Source organism: Ruditapes philippinarum, unplaced genomic scaffold (assembly GCF_026571515.1).
Source record: "Ruditapes philippinarum isolate M1 unplaced genomic scaffold, ASM2657151v2 ctg1887_1_1_1_1, whole genome shotgun sequence".
In the NCBI taxonomy this organism is placed as follows: Eukaryota; Metazoa; Mollusca; class Bivalvia; order Venerida; family Veneridae; genus Ruditapes; species Ruditapes philippinarum.
Genome location: NW_026860160.1, coordinates 521 through 25,183, shown reverse-complemented (window position 1 = coordinate 25,183; position 24,663 = coordinate 521). Strand labels below are relative to the sequence as shown.

The window sequence follows — 24,663 nt, the reverse complement described above, 5'->3', positions numbered from 1 at the left end:
TGTGTTATAATGATTAACAGATTCATACAGTGACTTTTCAAATTTCTTTCAGCCACATTGATTCTTTAACACTTCACACTTTCTGGAATTCCCTTTGTTGACATCGAACAGTTTCAAACACAAAACCAGATAAATCTGTTACACAAAGTCGCTGATAAAATATATTGATTTTAATCAAGTAAATGGACGTATTACTAATAGTAGTCTATTAATATTTTATATACCTTGTAACGTATTACGTTTGCCATCAGCACCGATAAGGACGTCAAACTCGTACTCGGACAAAGGATGATTCTCTGGATCGACCTTGACACGCCAGCCTTGGCCGGGAGCCGTAGGTTCAATTATATCTTCAAAACCAACATTGACGTGGATTTCAACACCTACTATTAAAGCTGCTTTCAGCAGGATACACTGCAATTGTCGAATACCTGTAACAATAACATGTTGAACACTATATAACAAAACAGTCCCAAGCACCAAACATTATCTAAACCATAGTTACACAGGTGTTTATGTCCTTTAATATACAAAGCTTATGAACAGGCTCAATCAAACCGACCCTGCAACATTTCCAATATTGTCGTTTTGGGCTTTCTTTAGGGATTCTGTTTTCTTTAATTTATTACAGCTAAATAAAAATTCAGATCAACTTGATGACTTTAAATGTCATAAAGACACATATAAAACATTCATACCTTTTTCTCTTTTTTAAAATCTTTTTATTTACTTGATTTGTAAATTGACAACACAATGTATCTTTGTTTTAATATGTTATGAATAAGCAAAAAATATTAACGCCTTAATCCCAAACTCGGTCAGACTATACTAGACTGATATGCCGGACATCAACAAAATCAATGAAGGCAAGGCTGTTACTCAAAGTTTAGAGGGACAGAGGTTAAACAGCCTGTTAAAGCTGTAGAAAACTTGGAAATAACATTCTATATTACATTATTAATCTGACTTTATATAAAGAAATTTATACTTACTAATATGATCTATGGCCCCAGCACAAAACTTTCCGTAAAACTTTTTAGCACCAAGATTTTTCAGGTCAACGATAAGGTACGGCCAGAGATGAAGGACATTGTTGCGTGAGAACCTATCACGTTTCTCCACTACCACTGTCCTTGCACCTAATAAGGCAGTTTCTATGGCAACACGTAGACCACATATTCCTCCTCCAATGATAATAACCTAGAAATAAATATAATTATCAGATAAAACAAAGAGATAATTCATTCACAATTCATATTCAGTAACAAATATCAGCAAAAAATATGAGCAGAATTCTATTAAAACTCATCTTGACATACTCCTAGCACATTCTGGAGTCCTAAACAAAACATAAACCTTCTACTTTCAGCTTGATATAAAAAACATGACTTGAAACAGTCAGTTAATTCAATGAAATCAACTCCCAAGACACAATGATGAACTTCAAACATGTAGCAATATAATAATAATCAGGCCTGTTGACTGTTAAAGTATAAAGATAACCATATTATTGTTAATCATCAGAAAACATTACTAACTAGAAGCCATGGACTTTAGATATTTAGCAATATAATTATAAATTACAAAAATATCAGTATATCATACATTATCAGATTATCAAATATTTGTTATGCTTTTTTCATATTACTCCAAGATAATATCATTCAATTGAATCTTAATGAAAGATGTACACATGTAAATTCACATATTAATTCAGTTATCTACCTTTGTATTTGCACATGCCTCCCCTCGTCTGTATTCTTTATGGCTGGCACGTTTGTCGAGTTTTACCCAGAGAGCGTGAGCTTTCCATGTGTGTATACGAGATCTTAATTTCCTATAGAAGTTTCGATGATCTGCGTGGCTGAGGCCGACGGCGTCACAGAGCTGCTGAAATGATGAGATGATGGCACGACATGTTGAGGCATGACAGAACTGGTCGAACAACTGTGACACAGGGTCATTCTCCCCTCCTCCATTTTCCATCTTGCATCTTTCTTCACCACCTGGAAATATACATAAATATAAAACATTAATAAGGAGCTAAAATATATCTACAGTGAGCCCTAAAATGCTATTAAGGTACAAGAATTACACATTTTTTGTTAATACAATGAAAGGAGTATTGCACCCCCCTCTCCACCCAAGTTGGTGCCACTGTTGTTAATACTTTAGTTAAGATTTCAACCAGAAGATGTTTTACAATGATATGATGATCAAATAATAACAAATTAAATAGACCAGTAGTTCAAATTATTTGCAATTACGATGCAATTAAATGTCTTTTCCATAAACCTGAGTCTAAAATGAGTTTAAACTTGGTTAATACAAATAATTAGCCTCAAGTTGGCCCATGAAATACAGTCTGATCCAGTTTTCACACTGATTTTATAATAATATTTTATATCAATCTTTTTTTGAATTCAAGAAAAGAATTCATATAATTTTATCGTAATTAATCTTTCTTAAAACTTCCTTACAGTATGTTGTTATTATAAATATATCGTAATTGTGATTCATTCCTTGTGAAAAAAGCTTTTCATAGAAGAATCAATACAATTTTTATACATGCAACATACAATTGATCCGTGATACAGGAAGGGTCACAATAATGGTTTAAACTGAAATTCTAGGTCATACAGTTAAAAGCAATCCATTATCACATGGCGGAAAGATGGTTATTAATTAAATTCCCTCAATAAATTAATCATGAACACAAATGGACTGCATAAACAGCAATCAACAAATACAAAGTATTGCATCTAGCTGATTCTATTAATCATGCATGTTACTGTATTATCTCTCCTTATTAAATGGCTATATTTATAATCTCAGCTTATTAAATGGCCAATATGTTCCAATGGCATTGTAAAGGACCAACAACCTGAAAGCCCCTGATGATGTCAAAACAACCCCTTCAGTAAACTCCTTAACCTGAGATCATACATTTTCTTTTCTAATTTTGTTGCCAAAAAAAAATATTAACTTATACACAGAATTCTTCACATTCTTTTACTGATAAAGTAACAATAGCTCTTCTGTTTCTCCACTGTGAAATATATACCCTTACAAATTTATTACATCACTTACGAACTAAAAATCTCATAAAAAGTTTCAAAATCTGGGTTTTTCACTAAAAGATAGGGTCACAATGACAGTTACTCAATACTTTTTAATGCTGAAAGAATTTAATCTGAGTAAAAATTCTTCTGGCATTAAAGACTTTCACATTCATATATATAAAGTATATACATGACGATGTATAGTTAATATAATAAAAGGTCAACAATAAAATACAGGTTAGGCAGGATGATCATGTTTAATTTGTTGCGCAAGTTATCATTTGACAATTGATAAAACACGTTTTTAATTTCCAACTACTTGAAAATAATCTGCAAAGAATATTAAATTGTGTTTAATTTGAATATTTAATTAAAAGATTGTTATCTTTTAAAAAAACTGTGAAATAAATAGAAATAATTTCATCATAATCCAAACAAAAAGATTATTCCTTCTTAAAGCTTAAAGTTGAATAAAAAAATATTTTGCATCAAAATGAATCTAATTTTTAATGTTTTTGGAAACAAGAGCCTGTAGTCTGACTCAACCAGGTGATGCTCTCAAAATATGTCGGACAAGAGAAATAGTTTCTTATTGATATATCTCTAGCAATTCCTGACAAAGTTCAAAGTGTAAATATGAACAAAAGGCAAAGAATTGGAATAAAATTGAATTCTATGTTATATATTATAGTAATGTAGCCTTAACACATTTTCTCTCTCTAAAAAACCAACTGTAATGAAATTCACTTCCACACACAAATAAGATAAAAGGAGAAGATAAAAGTAATCACATGAAATGAGTAAATCAATACACAAAGAGACTGGTAAACATGTTTTAAATTAGAGCTAAATTAGCTAGTCAGATTAAAGCAACTTAAGCAGTCTAGCCCCTAGAGAATCAATGTTCTAACACATATTGCTGGTAGTAAAAATCCAACTATTAACTATCTTTTTCAATTTGTCTCAAATAATGCATCTTCTTATTCAATTAGGGGGTGGGTGTTTGTAGTCTACCTTCTGGATCATGGCTTGAGCCACTTTGAATTCACCAGAACACAGTTCAGCAACACTCCGGTCTTGGGCTAGGGCTGTAAGCAGTTTACCAGTACTAGATGTACCAGAACAGTGGTACAGCACTGGTAATGACCATAGGAACGATTTCATGGTCAATCAAAACATTGACGGTGACCTGCACTGTCCAAGAATTGAACTCCAGGTCATAAAGTCACAGTCCCAGTACACTCTACCTATTGAGCTATTTGGGGCAGTGCTCTCATTCAATTACCAAGACAACAAAAACCAGGTACCAATCACTCTTGCAAACTAACATTAATTAAATTAAAATATTACCTCCCTTTATCAATTTGTATAAGAGGACTTATACAACATGATTTATTTACTTTGTCATATATACATGTATATATGATTAAATCATCTATATTTTCCCCCTATCTCTTAACACTGATATCTTTTTACGTTATCAAACTACATTTAAATAATGAGATACCCTTATGACACATAATGTTAAAACTTGGGGGTGTTAAAATACTTGTATCACTGTTCCAATTAATTAGGTAAATGACCCATAAGACATCAGGTGTCTGAATCATTTCCAAAAATAACATCACATCATCACAACACAAAAACCATTTTATAGCATCACTCATCATCTACATATCCAAAGACTTAACAAGATCATGTTCTTTGTTACCTGAAACAAGTTCAGAAATACAAATTTATACTCTTACTGGTTTCATAAAATTCTTTACAGGTAAAAATTTTTGTTTGCCTAAATCAACATCAATAATGTGTTCAGGTGAAAAGTTCAAACCCGGTGGCACTTCAGAAAAGTAAATCCACTTCAAGAACAGAGAAAGCCTCTTAACTTGTACTGTCATAAAAATTAGTCAATATTCAAACAAAATATGGCCAATTTACCCAAAATTCAGTTTATGTGACCTAGGCAAAATCATAATTATACTTTATCTGCTTCTTGTCCTTATGAAATAACAGTATCCAAATAAGCCTGCTCTATGCATACAAACAGTGCAGACCACACTTCGCATACTCTGGTGTTGTCTGATCATGGTCTGCACCTATCCAGTATTCATTTCGTACATTATTTTGAATATTTTTTCCTAAAAGTGATGAATGATTTCAGCTATACTTAAAGATGGACACGTAAATTTAAGATATTTAGCAACTGGTAAGAGCTAAGAAAATTTTTTGAAATAGTTTGTTACTACATGTATTTACTATCAAGAATTCACTTCATGAACTGTAATGAATATATACCTCACAAGTGCATAGACATAATACATAATTATGTTATTATGAGGAGAGAATTTTTCAACTACATCAATTGCTAATTGGTTATCATTAGTTTGAAGAACTGTCAAACTTATATTATGTTTGACTAACTGTAATGACTTTTTACAGTGCATCAGCCATATTAAGTAAATAGCAAATAAAGTAATATAGACATTACTGTAACTCACAATAAATCATTAATTTATAAATCAACAACCACAAAGTTATCACATGACTATAATGCTCAGTAAGATCACATGACCACAAATAAAGACCACAAATGTCATGACAGTGTTACACCAACTGATCATTAGAATATTGAATTTTGAAGCTGTATCATCAGAATTGCTTATTAACTATTCTTTGATCAACATGATATTCTGTTTATGCTACAAGTTCACTGACTCACTGTATTGCCACTCGAATGAAATTCCAATGAAAGCCGACATTTAAACAAAACATACACTTTAATTGATTTGTTAATATTTCTTGTTTGTTGTTTCCATATAGCTCATAAAAACATTGACATTATCTGTGTATTGTTAGATATTATGCTATCTTATCATGCAACATTATTGTAACAATTGATAATATTAATGATAACACTGCATCCAATTTGTCATACATTTCACATTGAACTGCTAACTTTCTTAAATGGATTTGTCCAGTCCCCTGTATTATTTTTGAAACTGTTCATTAAAAATCAATTTTGGGGATATTAAAAAAAAAACGCCAACTTCATAGAGCCTTGTCAGACGGCAAATCAAGTTTTTTCTATTTATAACCATTAATTGTTTTATTATTGACATTGAAAGTTAACTATGTCCCACCCATAATAATACATAAAGACTATATGAAAATATAAACTTTGATCGACAGAAGCTTTTCCACTTCTATAATCATATATTATGAGGCCATCCTTAAAAAAATGTTCGTTTGCAGTAACGCGACCGACTCACAAAATTTGCCCCTACTCAAATTTTTTTTTCATGGTCTGGATAATTTTTTTTTTTTTTGAATCAGAAAATTATGCCTTGTGCTTTGTTTTCGTTCTTTTAAAGGTTAATAGAAGAAGTAAAATGTAGGTCTTATTAAATTAGAATTCAGTTATCAATTTATTCATTGTTACCAGATTATCAAAGCATATATTATCCAGCATTTTGAAATTCCATGCTGATTTGGGAGAAAAGTTCAATAAAAAAAAAAAAAAAAAAAACTCGACCTACCTACCCACCTTGAAAATTCTGGGTCGGGTTACTGCAAACAAACATTTTTTTAAGGATGGCCTGACATTTGATTGAAATGAACTCTTTTTAACATATAATAAAATATTAACTAGTCATAAATTTGAAATTTTCATCAAATTAAAGAACACTGGAGTTTCTTCCCTCCTAATTGAACAGCAAGCATATGGTCATTACCTGAGTATATAATGTTTCAGTCTTCTCAGCTTATGTAACATATGTTCATTTCAATGTTTACATTATTATACGGCCTATGTTTTTCTTGGTTTACTCATAATATTAACATTTGTGTAAGACAAACAATATACTGAAAGATAAGGCAGACCCAGCTACCTTGTTCTATGAAAATGTATAATACACCAGATAACTTTAAAATGAATATGAAAATTCATATAATATTATAATGTTGTAATCTTTAAAACTTTTGAGTCACATTCCCTATACTCACTGCTGTGTTCACCTTCAATAATAATCTATTATCCAGCCATGCACATTTATAAGATACCCATTATACAGTGCCACCTCTGTAATGTGGCCACCTGTTTTAAGACAGCAACACAAAGACATCAGAATGAATTGAGCCGCGTCACGACAACACCAACATAATGGGTTTGCAACCAGCATGGATCCAGACCAGCCTCCGCCTCCGCGCAGTCTGATCAGGATCCATGCTGTTCGCTATCATGCAGTTTCTCTACTTGTTATAGGGTTGTAAGCGAACAGCATGGATCCTAATCAGACTGCGCAGATGAGCAGGCTGGTCTGGATCCATGCTGGTCCCAAACCCATAATGTTGGTTTTGTCATGACGCGGCTCAATTTAAATTAAAAATTTCTCTCAGTACTAATAAAAATTTTGTCTCCAGAAAAGATGTTTGGTTTGTTGAGGCTATTATGACTTTTAATTATGAACGGAAAAGTTGGTTAGTTCTATAGTGGAGCATGCATGTGTTGTAAACAATTGATACACAAAAGGGCATAAATAATTCAACCAGGTATATCTAAATTCTTCAGGAATTGGCTGTATGACCTTGCACAGTGTTGGTTTGACTTAAAATTGAACAAACCCAACCAAATAAACAGCAATAATTACTCATTAAAGATTCCCAGATGATTGTAAATTTAAGTTTGTACTACAGATCAAGGCTTCATAATGTTTTGCTTCCAGTCCATTATATAACTATATCAATACAATCTATTTCAGCCACATTTTAGTCTATTTTTCAACAAGCTATATTTAAAAACAGTACAATAGTATAAGCTCTATATCTCAAATTGGGATTTGTAAAGCTATTCAAATACTTAAAGGTCTTACCCTGTGTTTTGATCTAAAATCAGTTACTCTATTACTTCTGAATGAGAGAGCTTTAATCAAAGCTTCACCACAATTACAAAAGAGAGACATATTGACTTCTTTAAGTATTCATTTCATCAAAAAGTTGAAAAATGCTATCTAAAATATTTCAAGTGGTTATTTTTCGTGGCCAGGGATCAATTTAATTTTAAACATAAAAAGAAACCTAATATATATTTATATTTATATTTCACTTATCTTAAAGATCAGAAAGTCAATCAGTAAATTTAATTGTCAATTTAGCTTTTCAAGTCACTTGTAAAGTTCATAGGTCCATTGCTAGTTTTAAGGCAAATTAAAAAGATAATATTTTCATTTCCCGAAACCATTTCATTTTAGGTGTCATGTCACAATTAACAAAAAGTTACTCATTGGCCATATTAAGGCTTAGTCATGTTAACATTTTGGTATTTAGTGCAATATTATTACAATAAATTTAGTTTTCTGTATGGAAGTCAAAATACCACTTTGTTTTAACATTTGGCTTCTTTTATGACGAATAACTGTATTGCACATTTAGTGCCAGTGATAATCATATAACATGAAAACATTATTAAAACACTTTTTTTTATGGGTTTTACATGCACAAAAGCAATAACGGTCTGAGCTTTATTGACTCCATTTGCCCCTCCATCAATTATTTCAGACATGAGCGGGAACCTGAGTAGAATCTACGACATTCCGTAAGCTAGCTGGATTAAAGAATATTAAGTCCCTGGCTGGATTCGAACCTTTAAGTAACAGTCATAAGGGGCAAGTGGTTTGAAGTCAATTACATCAACAACTTGACCACAAATGCCCCTATCAAACAAATGTTGCCTATCCTCTGGAAGAATTTTTTTATTCCTTTCTGAGGCTTTCAGGGTTTATTTCTGACCTATCAGACAAGAGACAGGTCAGACAGTAGAGAATGATCTGTTCTTGGCTTGCCAATTTAAAGGGACATAATCAAGATCTGTGCTGGTGGCACATATAAACCAACTGACACAAGTGCATAAAGGATTAAATAAAAATCTTTCTGACATTTCCCCCATATTTCTCAAACATTTAAATACCGGCTTATCCACGCCTATAGTGTAATAGGTCAAAATGAATAGAGAACTGACATGAACAATTTAGTTTCGATTAGAAGTAATACCATAATCAAATACCTGTAATTTGTTCTTACCTTGAGAACTTTGAGAAAACTTTTATTTCATACAGTCAATGACACTTTTAAATACCTACCACAAACATTATAAATGCACCAAACATTTTAAGACCTGTTTAAATCTGATCAAATTTTCTGTTTGTACTCAAAATGCATTATGTTCAAATATGTCTAAATTTTAACCTTTCTTAGCTAGGTATATGTCAATTTGCACTTCAGAGAAAGGTTACATAAGAGACTATGAAAAGATATGTCATTGATTAAGAGTATTAACAAACTTAATGACATGGAAAAAGGTAATTTATACATGTACAATAAGCCAAAATGTCCCCTTCCCTAGCGAAAAAGAAATCATGTTATATGATTAAACATGATAAGATGTGTACAAACATGTTTTTTTCCTCATTGACCATGTTGGTCAATCATGTCTTATAAACATGTTTGACCATCAAACATGATTGTGGATGAAAATTACAATTTGTATTTATTTCAAGTAATATTATAATGACTTTCAGGGAGCGGTAAAAATCATAAAGATTGTTTTTTTCTGCAAACAATCTTACAAGAAATCAACATATTCAATCATGAATAAACATGATAAATTTATAAAAAAAAAATCAAACAAATCTCTTTTTTTTTCTTGTTACTTTCATCAAATAAGTTATTCTTTTGGATAAAAAAGTATCCATACATTTCAACTTTGTGTAAAAATAGCCTTAAACGCTTTAAAAATTACTGACACATTGACCCATTTACTACTAAGAGAATAACATAGTCATACATGATCAAACATGGCTGAACATGATAAATTCCAAGTTGATATTTTTTAACAAATAAGCATTTTTTAAATTACATCTTACAACAGGATTTTACTTTCTGTGAAAACACTGATAAAAAGAATAGTTTCAGTTGTTTTGTTTACAATTTTTTTATAGGAAAGCAAACATGTTTAAACATGACTGAATTTTGAAAATAACAAAATTTTCAGACAGCTCAGAGCATGATTCAGCATCTCCTTGGTTATAATCCTAGAATCCATCTGCTAGGCCATAAATGTAGGTTAAACATATTGTCCCCATTTTCAACAGTTTTACAGCATTTATCGGAATATAAGATAAGCATTGATATAAAGCATCAAAGGGCACTGGGAAGAAGTAAATGTAGCAAAATTAATTAAAATGGTAAATTAAGGTGGGATCTTAATTTCAGAAGCCGGGGATTATGTACCACAATATGAGGCATAAATTGATAGTGGGATAAATCACCCTTAACTGTAGCCATAAAAGCTAAATTACTAGGTAAGCTAAAAGTTTAGGTACAAAAATCACATTATGTTCCTACCAGTTACAAATATACAACAGGCAAAATAAAATATTCCATACAGGACGCGGAACTTCAGTTCGGCGAAAGTAAAAAAAAACTCAGTTAAGAATTACCAATTTTTCCATATGAAGGTTATGGTTGCAAAGCAGAGCTCAAACTCGCCATCCACCATTTATGGCAGACAAGAGTTACTGCAAATACTACTTAAACTTGAAAAAATTTAACAAAACAAAGGAAAATATCTTGGAATAGAAAATATTTTCATGAAATTGAACACCTATTCAAGAATCTGAATTTATTTGTATCCAAAATCAATACTTTTTAGTTAACATATCATTTTAGTATCTATTATATAAGACAGATTTGAAGAAGTGACCCGTAAATCACTACCACAGGGATTGTACCTATAATAATTAACACTAATTGTCACATTAAAGTTGTATTTTGTAATATTAGACTTATATTTTACAGTCTCAAACTGCGATTCAAATGATGCAATCTAAAATACGCCAGTCACTTGAACAAATATGGAACACAACTAACTTTAAAAAATGTATTTTCAGTTTGAATAACAAACACTTCTTCAATTATCTTATCTACAAGAACAACATGAACATCCTCTTCAGTTTTCATTCTAAACAGATCATGAGATGGCATCCAACATCACAAAAAGGATGTACTTGTTCTGTTATTGTACATATATGTCCAACAGCAAACAACTTCTCATCCACAATATTTTCTATGAAATATGATATAGCTAATATCACACTATCCAGGAACAAAACAGTGTAACAGTTTTTCATTTGTTTGTACTTTTCGGAATAAAGAAATTTTCCTTTGTCTTAATATTCTGTGTGTTATTCTATAATCTTTTACATTGTTCAAACTAATCTTAGCAAGAACATAGCATTGTTCTTCTTTAGATGCAAAATTTCCTTTTGAATATTCAGTGCCAGAGGGTTTTTCATCACCTGACATAAGTTAACCAGTATTATTTGGACAAACTCTTGATAGAAAATCTAACCAACAGGGTTTGCATCAGCAATCATTTCAGTACTTTTAGTTCAGATATACAGATCTGTTAACTTGTCCGAATTACTCTTCCTTGTATTTTCATGGTCATAGAAATTGTCACACTCATACATGTTAAAGGTAGCACTCTACAGTTAATTTCAAGTTCCTCAGCCGTCAATGTCCTACAAGCAATACGTCAATCTATTCTGATACCAAACTACACAACCTGGAAAAAGAAAACACATTTTGTTGAGAATGTATATGACATAAGATTGCAAATCTACAAAGAAATTATCCCATCTGCATTAGGCAGGCAGTTAAAAAAATGCAATTCATTCTGTTGAAGCCCAAAATCTACAGTGGACGGAGACCCAAAACAACACATTTCGTCCCTCTGGCAAAAATCAAATATACAGGCTAAAGGAATACCGTCTCTGCTTTAGCTACTCTCTAAACATGCAAAATATCACAAAGTAACAGGTGCTCAACCTTGTAGATTTTTTGCTACTGCTAAAAGGTGTCCTTATAAAATTAAATTAAAAAAAAATAATATGATGGACACTTGTATGAAATAACAAAAAAATTATACCCTAAAAATTTAAATGTAGACAACAAATATTATCATATCTTTATCTTAAATTGCAATTAAATAATGAATCTAGATCAGCAAATCAAATGTCACAAGTTAATTTTCTTAAAAGGAAGTGGCTAGCTGTACGGGCCCGTACGGCTAGCCAAAAGTTCTATCCGTACGTGAGTCACGTACGACTAGCCTGGACAAACTGTATTGGCTAGCCGTACGGCACTTTTCAAAAATAAATGGAAGTCGAAAATGCATATGTTATTTTGTGTCTTTAAATGACGATTTTAATCAAATCTCCGCATTTGTCCTAGTTTGTTCACTTCAATAAAGATGCTCCGCAATTTTGCACAAAAAAATGAATACGAGTAAGCGTTGTATAATCTAGCTTAATAAAATTAAGTGTCAAAGTTGCATGTTATATCGTCCTTAATGTTCATGCTTATGATTTGTATGAAAGATGAATTGTTAAATCTGTTAAGCACATGGATCAAATAAATAATGATTGGAGGGGAATAAATAAATACATGTAAATAAAAAAAAAAAGAAAAAACGGTGAAAAAGAAAAATAATTTAATAATGTAAACTTTCCTTAATGATCGACGATGGACAAACTTCTATACAGACGGTAATTGACGCAATTATCAGTGCCCAACAACAATTATTTTTGGTGTTTTTTTTTTTTCAATTTAAAAATTAAACTTAATGAAACAAAAAAGGATTATCATCAAAATTTTGTAAACTATTTAAATTGATGTTATGTAACTGCAACCAAACGCTATTTTTTCTCGACGTCTTGAGAGGACAAAGTACATTCTTTACTGTAGCCAACGTGTCGATTAATCTCTAAAAAGTAAACATTCTTGACTAAAATTCTCACTTTAAGTCATAATATACATATGCACTTTCGCCTTCCATATATTTTTGAAAAGTGCTGTACGGCTAGCCAATACAGTGTGTACTGGCTAGTCGTACGTGACTCACGTACGGCTAGAACTTTTGGCTAGCCGTACGGGCCCGAAAAAATGTATCGTGGACTAACCAGTTCTCAAACCCCTAAGCATTCAAGAGGTCTTTTAGTGTAAATAAAATATATCTTTATAAAAATTGTTACATATGTACACTTTTTAATCTTTATGTAACATTTCTGTAAAATTTGACTGAATTTCAACAATTAAAAAAGCTCTATTTCCATTTTGGAAAAGCACAACCCTCTGTTTTAAAACTGACATGACCTCTTAAAATAAAGAACCTAATCTCAAACCCCTTCAAGTATCTCTAAAATTCTACTGTTTAGTTTAGCCAATGAAGTGATTGTTATATGACTATCACATGACAATTAAGTACCTTACACAATGCAGGTACCTGCTTTAAGTTATTTTTGTTTATAATATTCATTTTCACAAATAGTTAATGGTGTATTTATGGGACTTACAAAAGTAATAGCAATTTGTATGAAATTACGCTAAGTAATAAAATATGTTATGTAAATATTTGTTCCAATGCACTGTTTTCATTTGACATCAGCACATATGTCTGTCAGAAACTAAGCTTTTATGCACACATGTTCAGGACATCATAGTCACTCCTAGTAAAAAAATAACAGCACATGAATGAAGGGTTTGAGAATAGGTTGGGTGTGAGATTAGGTACTTATACGATAAATGAAAGAAAGTTACAGCCGGCTTATTCAAGTTATTTCATAAAAATAATTTATTTTCTCATAACAAAAATATATATTTTAGGCAAACAAAGATGAGTATTACTATATTTGCCTTTTATTTGGGTGTATCTATTCTGGGTATAGTCTGGGTACTTCGTGCGGGTCGATTTGTGCCGCCGAATTACCATGTTTCCGTAGCCAAATATCCCCATAATAACACCTCGGAATTAATTTCATTCAAGGACGGCAATCGCCAAATATTTGCAACATTGCTTTGTTTCTCTAGGTCTTTGGTATTTTGCCTCGCGGGCAGAAACTTCATGATGTGATTTTTTTTGTTGTTGTTTTTTACGGAAGTACAAACTAGCCGGTCACTTGTTTTCTAAAATCTGATTCGACAATCACAACTTGTTCGACCAATCAGAAGCGTTGATTCATACCAAGGTGCGTAATGCACACAATCGCTCATAATGCACAAAAAAAACTTTTTTGAATTTAACGAAACGGACAAAAACATCACCTGTTTATAAAATCAAATGAACAATAGAGTTCTTTCAGTTCTCACTCGAGATAAGAGGCAACCTATACCCTCAGAAATCTAAACGGATTTACGTGATTCACAAAAATGATCCTGGAGGCTGGCTAAAATACGGATGTTACGGACTTTTCCGGATGTTATTCTAATAATAAATATACAGCTGGCAAACGGGTTGTAGCACTTACCGTGGTGTCAGAACAAAACATATTGTTATATATAATGACATTTACCTTCTTCAGCTTCTGAAAACCTCGAAATCCACCAAAATCGCATGTTTACAGTTTTTCAAGTGTTATCTTTCTATACTTCCGGTTTAGAAAATCACGTTTCCTTCAGCGCCACCTAACCCAAAGTTTATATTTAGCAACCAATAGATTACACGAATACATGTGCGGTTAGTTTTAAACGAGGGAAAAATCAAAATGGCTGAAAAATGAAAGTGCTTGTTTATTGGACTTTGGCGAACAACTGGTCGTTTGTCAGCACTGCCGCTGATCGGGGAGGGTCAATGCCTGGGACAAGAACATTTTCCAAGTTCCAGGAGAAATGGTATCCTGCTATACCCATCGCATGTAAGTTCTTCATCTGCACGCATGCTTCCGAGCACAAGGACAGTCTTGATAATTAAAATAAGATTGCTCTTGCTTTCAATTAAAATTCAAAAGGTCATCCAAAAAACCTAGCAAAATGCCAGTCTTCTGGAAAGTTATCGGTCCGGACGGCCGACCGAAAATTTGGCATCTTGGCCGAAATGGTTTTTAAGGAACAATGGACCATATATCTGGAAATTTTGGAGGAAATTATTTAAATTCTCATAGCCACAAAATTTCCACTTATAAATGAATGAAACTTAACTTAAAAAAGAGATTTTAACTGTTAAATTATTAAGTTTTTTTGTCATTTATTAACATTTTTTCGGATAACACCAAGTCCGGATAAGAACAAAAATAAAATGATTTATTTTGCTTATTCAAAGTCAGTGTTTCTTTTGGCAGGTTTGCAACATTTGATCATCTGGAGGATTCCTGGAGAGGTATGTTCTTCACCATCGAAGAAATTCAAAACCATAGTGCAACTGGTAAAAAGGCCAACAAAGACCAAGTTTGATCCTGCCAAATTTAACTTAATCAGCAAGCTCGTTCAGAAACATTTTGATATCAGGAAGTGGTCATTAAGACACAAAATGTGAAGCAGTTAGTATTCAAAGTGACAATGTAAATCAAGTATTGACATAATGAAAATTACTTTTGTGCTGAAAAAAAAGAAAGAAAAGAAATAAAAAAAGAATTGTGTCCAGGGTTCTGATCTCAAAAGTTGTAATTTAAGTTTTACCTCATCTGAGCGTACTCGAGATGAACTTTTGTGATTGCCTTTGTCTGTTGACCTGTGCTGATGTAAAACAATGTCAGCTTTGTTATTTTGAAAATGTTTGAACATGTTTGAAAATGTCAAATGACCCCTTGATTTGGATATATTAACATGTTCGACCATGTTATGGAATCTTTATTTGTATATGTTTAAACATGTTTAGATGTGTTTGGATCGTGGTGCCATTTAATGTGAATGTTTAAATATGTTCCATCATGTTTTGGGAACATTTTTAATCATGTTTAGATGTGTTTGACAGTAAAGTAGTAGTTACATGATCAACCATATTAAAACATGTTCTGTGAACATTTTCAAACATGTCTAAAACATGATAGCTGGATAGAACAAAAACATGTCAAAATGTGATTGACCATGATACTCTTTTTTTGATCATCAAACATGACTAATCACGATTGTTGACTGATCCTGTTAGATCATGGTGCCATTTCACGTGCATGTTTAAACATGTTTAAAACATGTTCAAAACATGTTCAGACATTTCGAAATAACATGTAAGAACGTGTTTAAAACATGTTAAGACATGTTTCAATCATGAAATTTTCGCTAGGGTTAAAAAATGTTGATTTGATCATAATTTGCTGTCATTATCATTTCATTTGCTGAATTTTGTGTCCAAAAAGAAGTAATCAATACTATCATTTTGGAATTGAAATTCATTATATTTCTATTTTCAAATACTATACCAACTGTTGCCAAATTGTCAAAAAATATTACAGAAATTGTACAAGAAAAACAACAAAAACAATCTAATTACCTATCACTCAAACTTTATCATAAATCCATCAATGTTAAACACACACACACACACACTTAACCATGCAGATTCACCAATCCTTGATTTATATTATATAGCATGGAATGTACATAAAAGCTGAACAGTGGGCCTGCGAGACTGATGGCAAAAATGCTGAATAATAACATAATTTACCTTGTATCATGTCACATATCGAAAACCATGAGTGACATAACTTGTGGTTTGAAATTTACTACCACTTTGAAAAAAACCAAACAACAAAACATCCTGTGGCAAATCAGTCAACCCTTTTTGAAATTTCTAATTGATGGTAAAAAAAGTGCTAATTTATGTTTTATTAAGTTATAAAAAATTTGGAACCCATAGTCAATTAAAGAAGTGTGGGAAAGGCTTTTTAAATACTAAAATTCAGCTCCCCCTTCCCTTGTTTTTTTCCTATGTACAGTAAAATGGGGTTAGGGGGTGAAATTTTTTAGTTAAACAGGAACATTTTTTTTTTTTGCTAAAAAAAAATTTTAAATTCGGTATCTTGTGAAATTAATGTTTTTAAATAGTATGACTTTATTTTTTATTTTCTTATTAAAATTTTAAAATATAAAAAAGGGTCCTGATTTTCCTCAAGTAGGGTAATTCTCCCCCCACGGTCTAAACAACATTTTCCAACAAACACCCAAAAAAAACCCAACTCTAATGGATTTTCCAGTACACTGTGAGTTTTTCTTTTGATCAATTTCAAAAATTTAAGGGGATTATCTTTTTTCCTTTTCCCCTTTTTTTACCTAATCATGATAGCCATTTTTTCATACAAAAACCCTACTTCTGCCCATTTTAAATCAATGTTAATTTTGTTATATGTTATGTTGCAAACCCAAAAATTTTCAATTTATCATTAAAACTTGGCCCCAAATAACAACATATTTAATCTTCTTTTTTAACTAATAATGATGTTACCCTTTAAATTGTTGATAAAAGTGCCATTTTTTAACCCGTACAATAAATTTTTTTATCCCCCAAAAACATAAAACCCCAAAAGGAACTGTTCTCCATTTTTATCCCCACTTCAAAGTCTGATCGGTTTTAAGGGTTTTTGGGGGTTGTGACGTGTGCCAATTTCCCAAATAAATTTGCAAAAAAATTTGGGAAACACCTGCCCTCATTGCTTTTTGATGAAATTTAAACCCAAGACACTAACATGTAAACCCTTGCAGATGATAGGCATGATTTGCTTCATGAAAAGAGAACTGTGGCATGCATGAAAAATTCTGAATATTAATTTAACCCATGTCCCCATCTAAACCCTTTTTTTTGAATACAGGGGAAAAATATTAACAAACAAAATTTTTGGTGTAAAAAAGACCCCTAAATTTTTGTAAATTTTCCCATAATTTTTAAAATTAAAAAAAAAATTAAAAAACTTTTTAGCCACAAAAACATTTAACTTAGTTTTAAAATTTTTTAAATTGCAGATGTTTCAGCTAGATCCCTTATCTAGATTATATTTTACATTTGTGGTAATTAATGTTTTTAATACATGTTCTTTTAAAGTGTAATTGTTTTTTTTTTTGGGGTTTTTTTTAAAATTTAAAAATACACAAATTAAATTCTTTTTTGGTACTTATGACAAAGCTTTTTCCGGCTGCAACAAATACCTTCCCCCCTAATTAGAGAAATTTTTAAATACTGTACATAACATTTTCGGAAAATTGGGGTTTCAACAAAACCAAATTTTGGGGTCTCCTGAAGGTTTTTAAACCCATCTTTTTTAAACCCCATTTTACTACAAAATTTTTCCCTTTTAGCCCTCCCCAAAATTGTTCGGGAATTTCTTTTCATTACACCCATTATCAGGACTTTAATTTTGGTTTTATCTTTTAAACTTGTCTTTTTTTGGGGGGTTTCTGAAAAAATCAGCCGACAAGATTTTCAAAATAAAATGTCCTACCCTTACATCTAGACATAAGGTTTCCGAAATCAAAAAAATTAGAAAGGCCTTCAAAATTTAAGTTTTGTCTGTAATCTTTTTTTAATTGGTGTTGTATTTAAAAATCCTATTGTTTTTTGAGCCTTTGAGGATTTTGGGCCCCTCATATACTCTCTACCAAAAGGCTTATAAAATTTTCACAAGAACATTTTTTACTTCCATGTTTCAACAAACAAAAATAATGCTGACTTGTCTCTGAAAAGTATAAAAACAGTTTTAAAAAAAGAAATTTAAACCCTTGTTTCATTTGGCAGATAAGTATAAGACAACTGACCAATAAATTTCTTTATGATAATATTTGAAAACCCTGAAGCCCAAACAATAACTACAAAAACATTTTCCCAAATTACAAATTCAACGTTAAAGGGACATTCCAACCTTTTTTAATTAAGAAACTCCCTTTTTCTATTTCCCAAATTTTTTCTTTTTCAGTTTCTTTTTTTAGTCAAGGCTATTACTCAAAATTCCCCATCATTTAAAAAAAATCTTCCAACTTTGAGATTCAATGGGTACTATTAAGCAATACTAGATTTCTTTTTTCCCATTTTTGTTTTCTAAAGACTATATACATTCCCACTATCTTTTCCCTGATGATTACCCCAACCCCCTTATCAGAGTCCATTGATATTTCAGTTTAAATTTTAAATTTTAAAAATATTTTTCAAAACAAACTAAATTTTTCCAATTATTATTTGAAAAAGCTCTAGAAAAATATTGGGCCCTTTCACGAAACTGTTGTATCTTCGCCTAAAAGAAAGGTCTTTGTTTTTCATTTTTTTTTTGGGATATTATTCTTTGTGTTTTTTTTCTTTGTTATAATCTCAGGTTCTTTTTTAAACCTTGGGGCTGATTTACAGCTGTCAAATCCTTTTTTTTAAATTCAGTTTTTTTTAAATTAAAAATTTTAATTAGAAAACTAGCCATTTTCCAAAAAAAAAATTAAACGCATCTACCGGGGGAAAAAAATGGAAAAAATTTTGGGGATTAAATATAATTTTTCCAGGGGGGAAAAATAAAATAAAACAGGGAAATTTTGAAACTCAAAAATTTTTAAAAACAACTTTTAAACCCGCCTTTTTTCCAATAATTTTTTCTGCTTTTTGAAATCTATTTTATATTCAAAATGACCCCCTGTGGTGAAATTTGTTTTTCCTTTTTCTTGCTTTGTTAAATTTCAATAAACCCAAAAATTGTTGCACAAATTGTCGGGCCAATCAATAATTTATGTTTTTCACCCATTTCCAGGGTAAAAAACTGTCTGTATGAACAAAAACTTTAATACTAAAAATTGACTAATTTGTTGATTTTTTTCCCAGACAAAAATTTAATTCCAAAAAAATAAAATTACAAATTGGGGTTAAAATATATACCAAATAATATTTTTTTTAAAACCAGTTTTAAATTTTAGATGGTTTTTAAAGGGTAATATTTTTTTCAAAGAAACAATTTGGGGTTTATTTTAAAATTTTTGTTTGTTTAAATTGAGTTTTACTTTAAACACCATTCAAAAGTATAAAACTGTAAAATGGCCATTTTGGCCGGCCCATTCCAGCTTTACTGGTGGGGGAAGACCCTTGGGGGAATGCCCCTGTTTGTGTTTTATTTCAGGCAAACAGGCAGTCTGTTAGAAAAAACCAATTTTCTTTTTCCTGTAAGAAAGCTGGATGGGTTGCCTAACATCATGCCCCTTGTTTTAAACCCAGTATGAAGGGAAAAGATTTTTTGAAAATAAACAAGTAAAAAAATGCAAATAACTCCAATACATAAAATTTAATTCTTTTTCCCCAAACCCAAAATCTTGTATTTACCAGGAAAAGAAAAATTAAAAAACTGAAATAAACAAAAAAAAATAAATTTTTTCTACATGACAATTGTGATTTCCCCTTTTCAAGTAATTTCAAATTTTTCCCAAAAGCATGTAAGTGACAGCTTACTAATAAAAAACTACAGGGTTTTTTTAAAAAACAAAAAAAGTATAAAACCAAATTGAACGTTAAAATTTATGTCAAACTTTAATTTTGTTAGAAAAATGTAAAAAAAAATTTCTTGGGGTTCAAGGATCGAAAAAAAACCCAATCCATAGTTTAGTTCCAAAAACTTTTTCCTTATTGATTTAAAAATGTTGAAAAGAAAAACAAGAGAGAAAAGAATTAAAAAAATTTTTTTCAAAAGGTAACAAAAAATTTTTGATATAATTTTTTAAAAAATAACTAAAAAAAACGTTTTTTGGGGAATTCAGCAAAAAAATTTAAAAATACCAAAAAACAATTTTAAACATCTTTCCCAACATCCCTAAATTTTTATTTTTCCTATAAACACGATAAATAGCACTAAATTTTTAATTTTTAAACATCTTTATCACCTTAAAGTTAAAATTTTACCAAAAATTTTAAAAAATTCCCTTTGGGCAGGGGGGTACCAAACCCTCCCAAAGAAAAAAATTTTCCTTTTTAAATTCAGAATTTTTGTAGACAGCCCACTGTTTTGCCCAGAAATTTTTTAAAAAGGGCCAAAAGAAAATGAATTTTTGAACCTTCCCCCAGATAAATATAACAATATTTTGGGTTTTTTGGAAATGTAAAAAAGTCATTAACATAAAAAGATAAAATACAAAAAAAAAACTTAAAAAATCCCAAAATTTTCCCCTCAGGCCAAAAAAAAATCTTTTTTAGTTTTATTATTTTATAAAATTTCCCCAATTAAGATTATTTTAATTAAAAAATAAAATTTGTTTTTTTTTAAAACAAAAAAGTATTTTTTCCCCACTTTAGGAACCCTTTTTTTTTTGGGAATAAGGGGAAAATGTTTTTTATTTTTTGGAAAAAGGGGGGATTGGGACTAAATTTTTAAGCCCAAAATTCAGACCCCCTTTAAAAAAAGAAAGTGGGTCCGACGTTATTCAAAAAACATATTTTAATAAAAGGACTTAATAAAAAGTACCCCAAAAAAGCCTTTTAAATTCCAAATTTTAAACAAGCCCTGGACTTTTTCAGGGTTTAATTTAATTTCTGATAAAATTTCATGATTTTAAAAAATCAATATCACTTAGAAAACTTTAAGTCAGAAATTTCCCAGGGGAAATGCCCATAAATTTCCCACTGACAGTCAAAAAGGGTAAAATTTCTGAATTTCTACGGGTCTTTAACCCTTAAGCTTTATAGGGATGTCATTAAATTTAGAATCCCCATTATCTGGTAAATTTTAAAAGAAAACAGAAATTTGGTTTTGTTTAAAATTAAGCCCCTTTTTAAAAATTAGGGAAACCCCAAACTGAAAATTTCAAAGAAAAAAATTGAATTTTTTTAATTTTTAAATTTTAAATTTACCTTTAAAGACGGGCCGTTAAATCCATTTCCCCTTTTTACTAAAATTTTACGGTTACCCAAAATTTCTTGACCCTAAAATTAATTTTAAATACTTTCCCCTTTTTTTTTTCCCCCCAATTTCTCAAATTTTTCTTAAATTTATTCCATAAAATTTAAAAATAAAAATAAATTTTTCCTTTCCCCTGCAAACTTTAAAAGATTTTTAAAAAATTTTGAAATCTTTTTTGAAAATGAAATTTTCTTATAAAAACTCTTTTCCTTTTTTGATTAATGGTCCCCCGTCTCTAAAATAAAAACTAATTTTTAAATAAAACCAAAAAAATAAAAAATTTGGTTTTTAAATCCTATCCCTTCGGTAAAAATTTTTAAAAAAATTACTACTAAATCTTTTAAAAAAAAAAAATTCGTTTGCACGTATAAGAAAATTAAAGCCCAGTTAAGCATTGTTTTTTTAACCCGGGTTGACCCCCCCTTTTTCCCCACTGATTAGGGGAAAACATAAAAACCTGAAACCGTTTAAATAGCCAACGGGGGTTTATTTACCATGGGGTTAAAATTTAATTTTTAAAGGAAACAAAAAAAACTTTCAATCTTTTTAAACGCGGGCCCCAAAAATGCAAACAAACCTTAGGGATTATTTTCCCCTTTTCCGGGTTTAAAATTTTTTAAATACCTTTGGGGGAAAAATTGAAAACTTGGAAAACATGGGAAAAAACTTTTAAAATTTCCCTTTTTCTTAGTTCATACAACGCACAAAAATTCGGGGGGACATGGGGGGGGTTTTTAAATTTTGGGGTTGGGGATGAAAAATTAAATTTTTTTGGAAAAATTTTTGGTTTACAAAAAAACTTTCTAAAGGTTTTTTAAAAAGGGGTCAAAAAAAAATTTTCCCCCTTTTGAAACTTTTATTTTTGACACTTGAACAATTTGTAGGGGGGTATAAAAATTTTTTAAATGGTAACCCCTTTTAAGGTTTCCATTGTTTAAAGGGGGTTAATTTTGGGTTTTGAAGTAAAAGGTTTTTTTTAAAAATTACCCAAATTTTAAATTACGGGGGTTTAAAATTCAATTTTTTCAAAAAAAAAATTAAAAAAAATCACCTTTTAAAAAATTTTCAATTAATTCAATTTTTTAAAAAAAAAAAGAATTCTTTAAATTTCCCAGATCTATAAAATTTTTTTTAAAATTTTTAAAACCAAAAGTGACAATAAAACTTAAAACAATTCTCTTGAAAAATTACATTTGCATAATCAAAATTTTAAACACCAATTTCAAAAAATTTAAACCCCAAATGAAACTTTAACAAGCATTAAATTTTTTCCAAAAAAAATTTTTATTATTAAAAATCTCTTTTAAAAATTCAAGATTCAACAATTCAAACCCATTTTCATTTTCCGGGCCAATTCCCAAAAAATTTAATAAAATATTGCATTTTAAATATCCCAACAGTTTTTAAAGGGTATCCATAAAAAATATCAAACAGTTGTTTATAATTTTCAACTTTTCATAGCCCTTAATAATCTTTATTTAAACATTAAATTTCAACAAACTTTTTTTCCCATAAAATTAAACCAAAACCCGATTAAATTAACGCATTAAAAAAACATACGAAAAAAAACAAAAAATTAAATAAATAAACTGGGAAATAAACAAAAAAAATTTAAAATCGGGCGAAAAAATTTTAAACCCAAAAAGGGAACAAAATTGATAAATTCAAAAAACAAACAAACACTAAAGGGGAAGGGAAATCTTTTCCCCCTGTTTAAAAAAAATCAAATTTAATTATGGGACATATTTTTCTTTAAATTCACTCATGGGAAGTGGTGTAAAATATTGTGAGTGGCAAACCGCAAGTAACCTATTTTTACACATAGAAGTATTTTAATCACTTCAAATTTTAAACAAGGGAATGACAAAATTTAAATTGTTTTTCTTTTAACTTCCCCAAAACTGTCTTTTCTAAAATAAAAATCCCAAAAATCAATAGTTTTGAAAAAATTTGGGAAAAAAATATTTTATTTTACTGGTATATTATTATTTTAAAAAATGTAATACAAAACCCCCTGACAATTTTTATTTCATAAACCAGCAAATAATTATCCCCTCACTTTTTTTTTTAAACCGAAAAATTATACCAAAACTTAAAATTTTTGTAATCTACTTTATAAAATCAGTTTGGTGAAAGTTTGTGAATAGAAAAAGAACAAAAAATATAAAACCCTTTCTTTGTATTTTTGGGTACAATTGTTTCAAAGTTAAAAAATGTTTTTCACGCAATTTTTTTCCCCCAAATCACAAAAATTTGCATGGCAGGGATATGGGATGAAAATGAAACAAAAAATATCGAAAAAAATAAAACTATCAAAAACCCCCCCTTTTTTTAAAAATTAAATTTCCCTAAAAAACAGTAGAAACGCCCACATCAAAAAATTATCAAACATGAAGAATCGTATCTATACATTTTTTATTTTTTCCTCAGGGGGTAATGTTGAACACTTTATGCTGAACAATCCCAAATTACTAAACTAGACAGAAAAAACTTTTTAACAATCATTTCGTTTCAGATCTGTATGATGTTTTTCAATATTGGGCACAATTTGGAAATTTTCAAATTTGAAATGTTTCTTCCATTTTTTTGGGAAACAAATAACAAAAAAAAAAGTTTTAAAAAAAAAGGGAAATTATGGCCAGAAATAATTAAAAAGCTGTAAAATAACAAGCCCAAGTGATAAAAATGACCCTAAAAAGAAATGATTTTTTAACAATGCGTTTACCCCAAAAAATTAAAAAAGGTTATTTTTAGGACTTTGAGCATTTCAAAATATTTCAAATTTATCCTGTTGCCGGGACCTTCCCCAACCTGATCTTAAACCCACATATACATGTAAAATCATTTCCCAAAAATTTACGGGTTTATCCGGTCAAAAAAACTTTATCATTTTAATTTTTAAAAGAAAGGCAACAGATTGGGAAATT

At 30.3% G+C, this 24,663-nt stretch overlaps 1 protein-coding gene and 1 long non-coding RNA gene across 2 annotated transcripts in view; both read right to left on the bottom strand.

Moving 5' to 3' along the window:
- Positions 1 to 16,403, bottom strand: part of LOC132759086 (F-actin-monooxygenase MICAL3-like) — a 47,936-nt gene extending 31,533 nt beyond the window's left edge. The window contains exons 1-4 of the mRNA XM_060750811.1: positions 16,381 to 16,403; positions 1,726 to 2,006; positions 993 to 1,200; positions 225 to 431 (exon numbers count right to left, since the gene is read on the bottom strand). Coding sequence (XP_060606794.1) covers positions 225 to 431; positions 993 to 1,200; positions 1,726 to 1,986 — 676 coding nt within the window. The 5' untranslated portion in view covers positions 1,987 to 2,006; positions 16,381 to 16,403. The remainder of the gene's footprint in view (positions 1 to 224; positions 432 to 992; positions 1,201 to 1,725; positions 2,007 to 16,380) is intronic.
- Positions 10,723 to 14,564, bottom strand: LOC132759081 (uncharacterized). The gene is made up of 2 exons (XR_009629661.1): positions 14,468 to 14,564; positions 10,723 to 11,682 (listed from the first exon to the last, which is right to left on the bottom strand). It is a non-coding gene; the product is annotated as an uncharacterized LOC132759081 (long non-coding RNA).
- Positions 16,404 to 24,663: the final 8,260 nt, after the last annotated feature.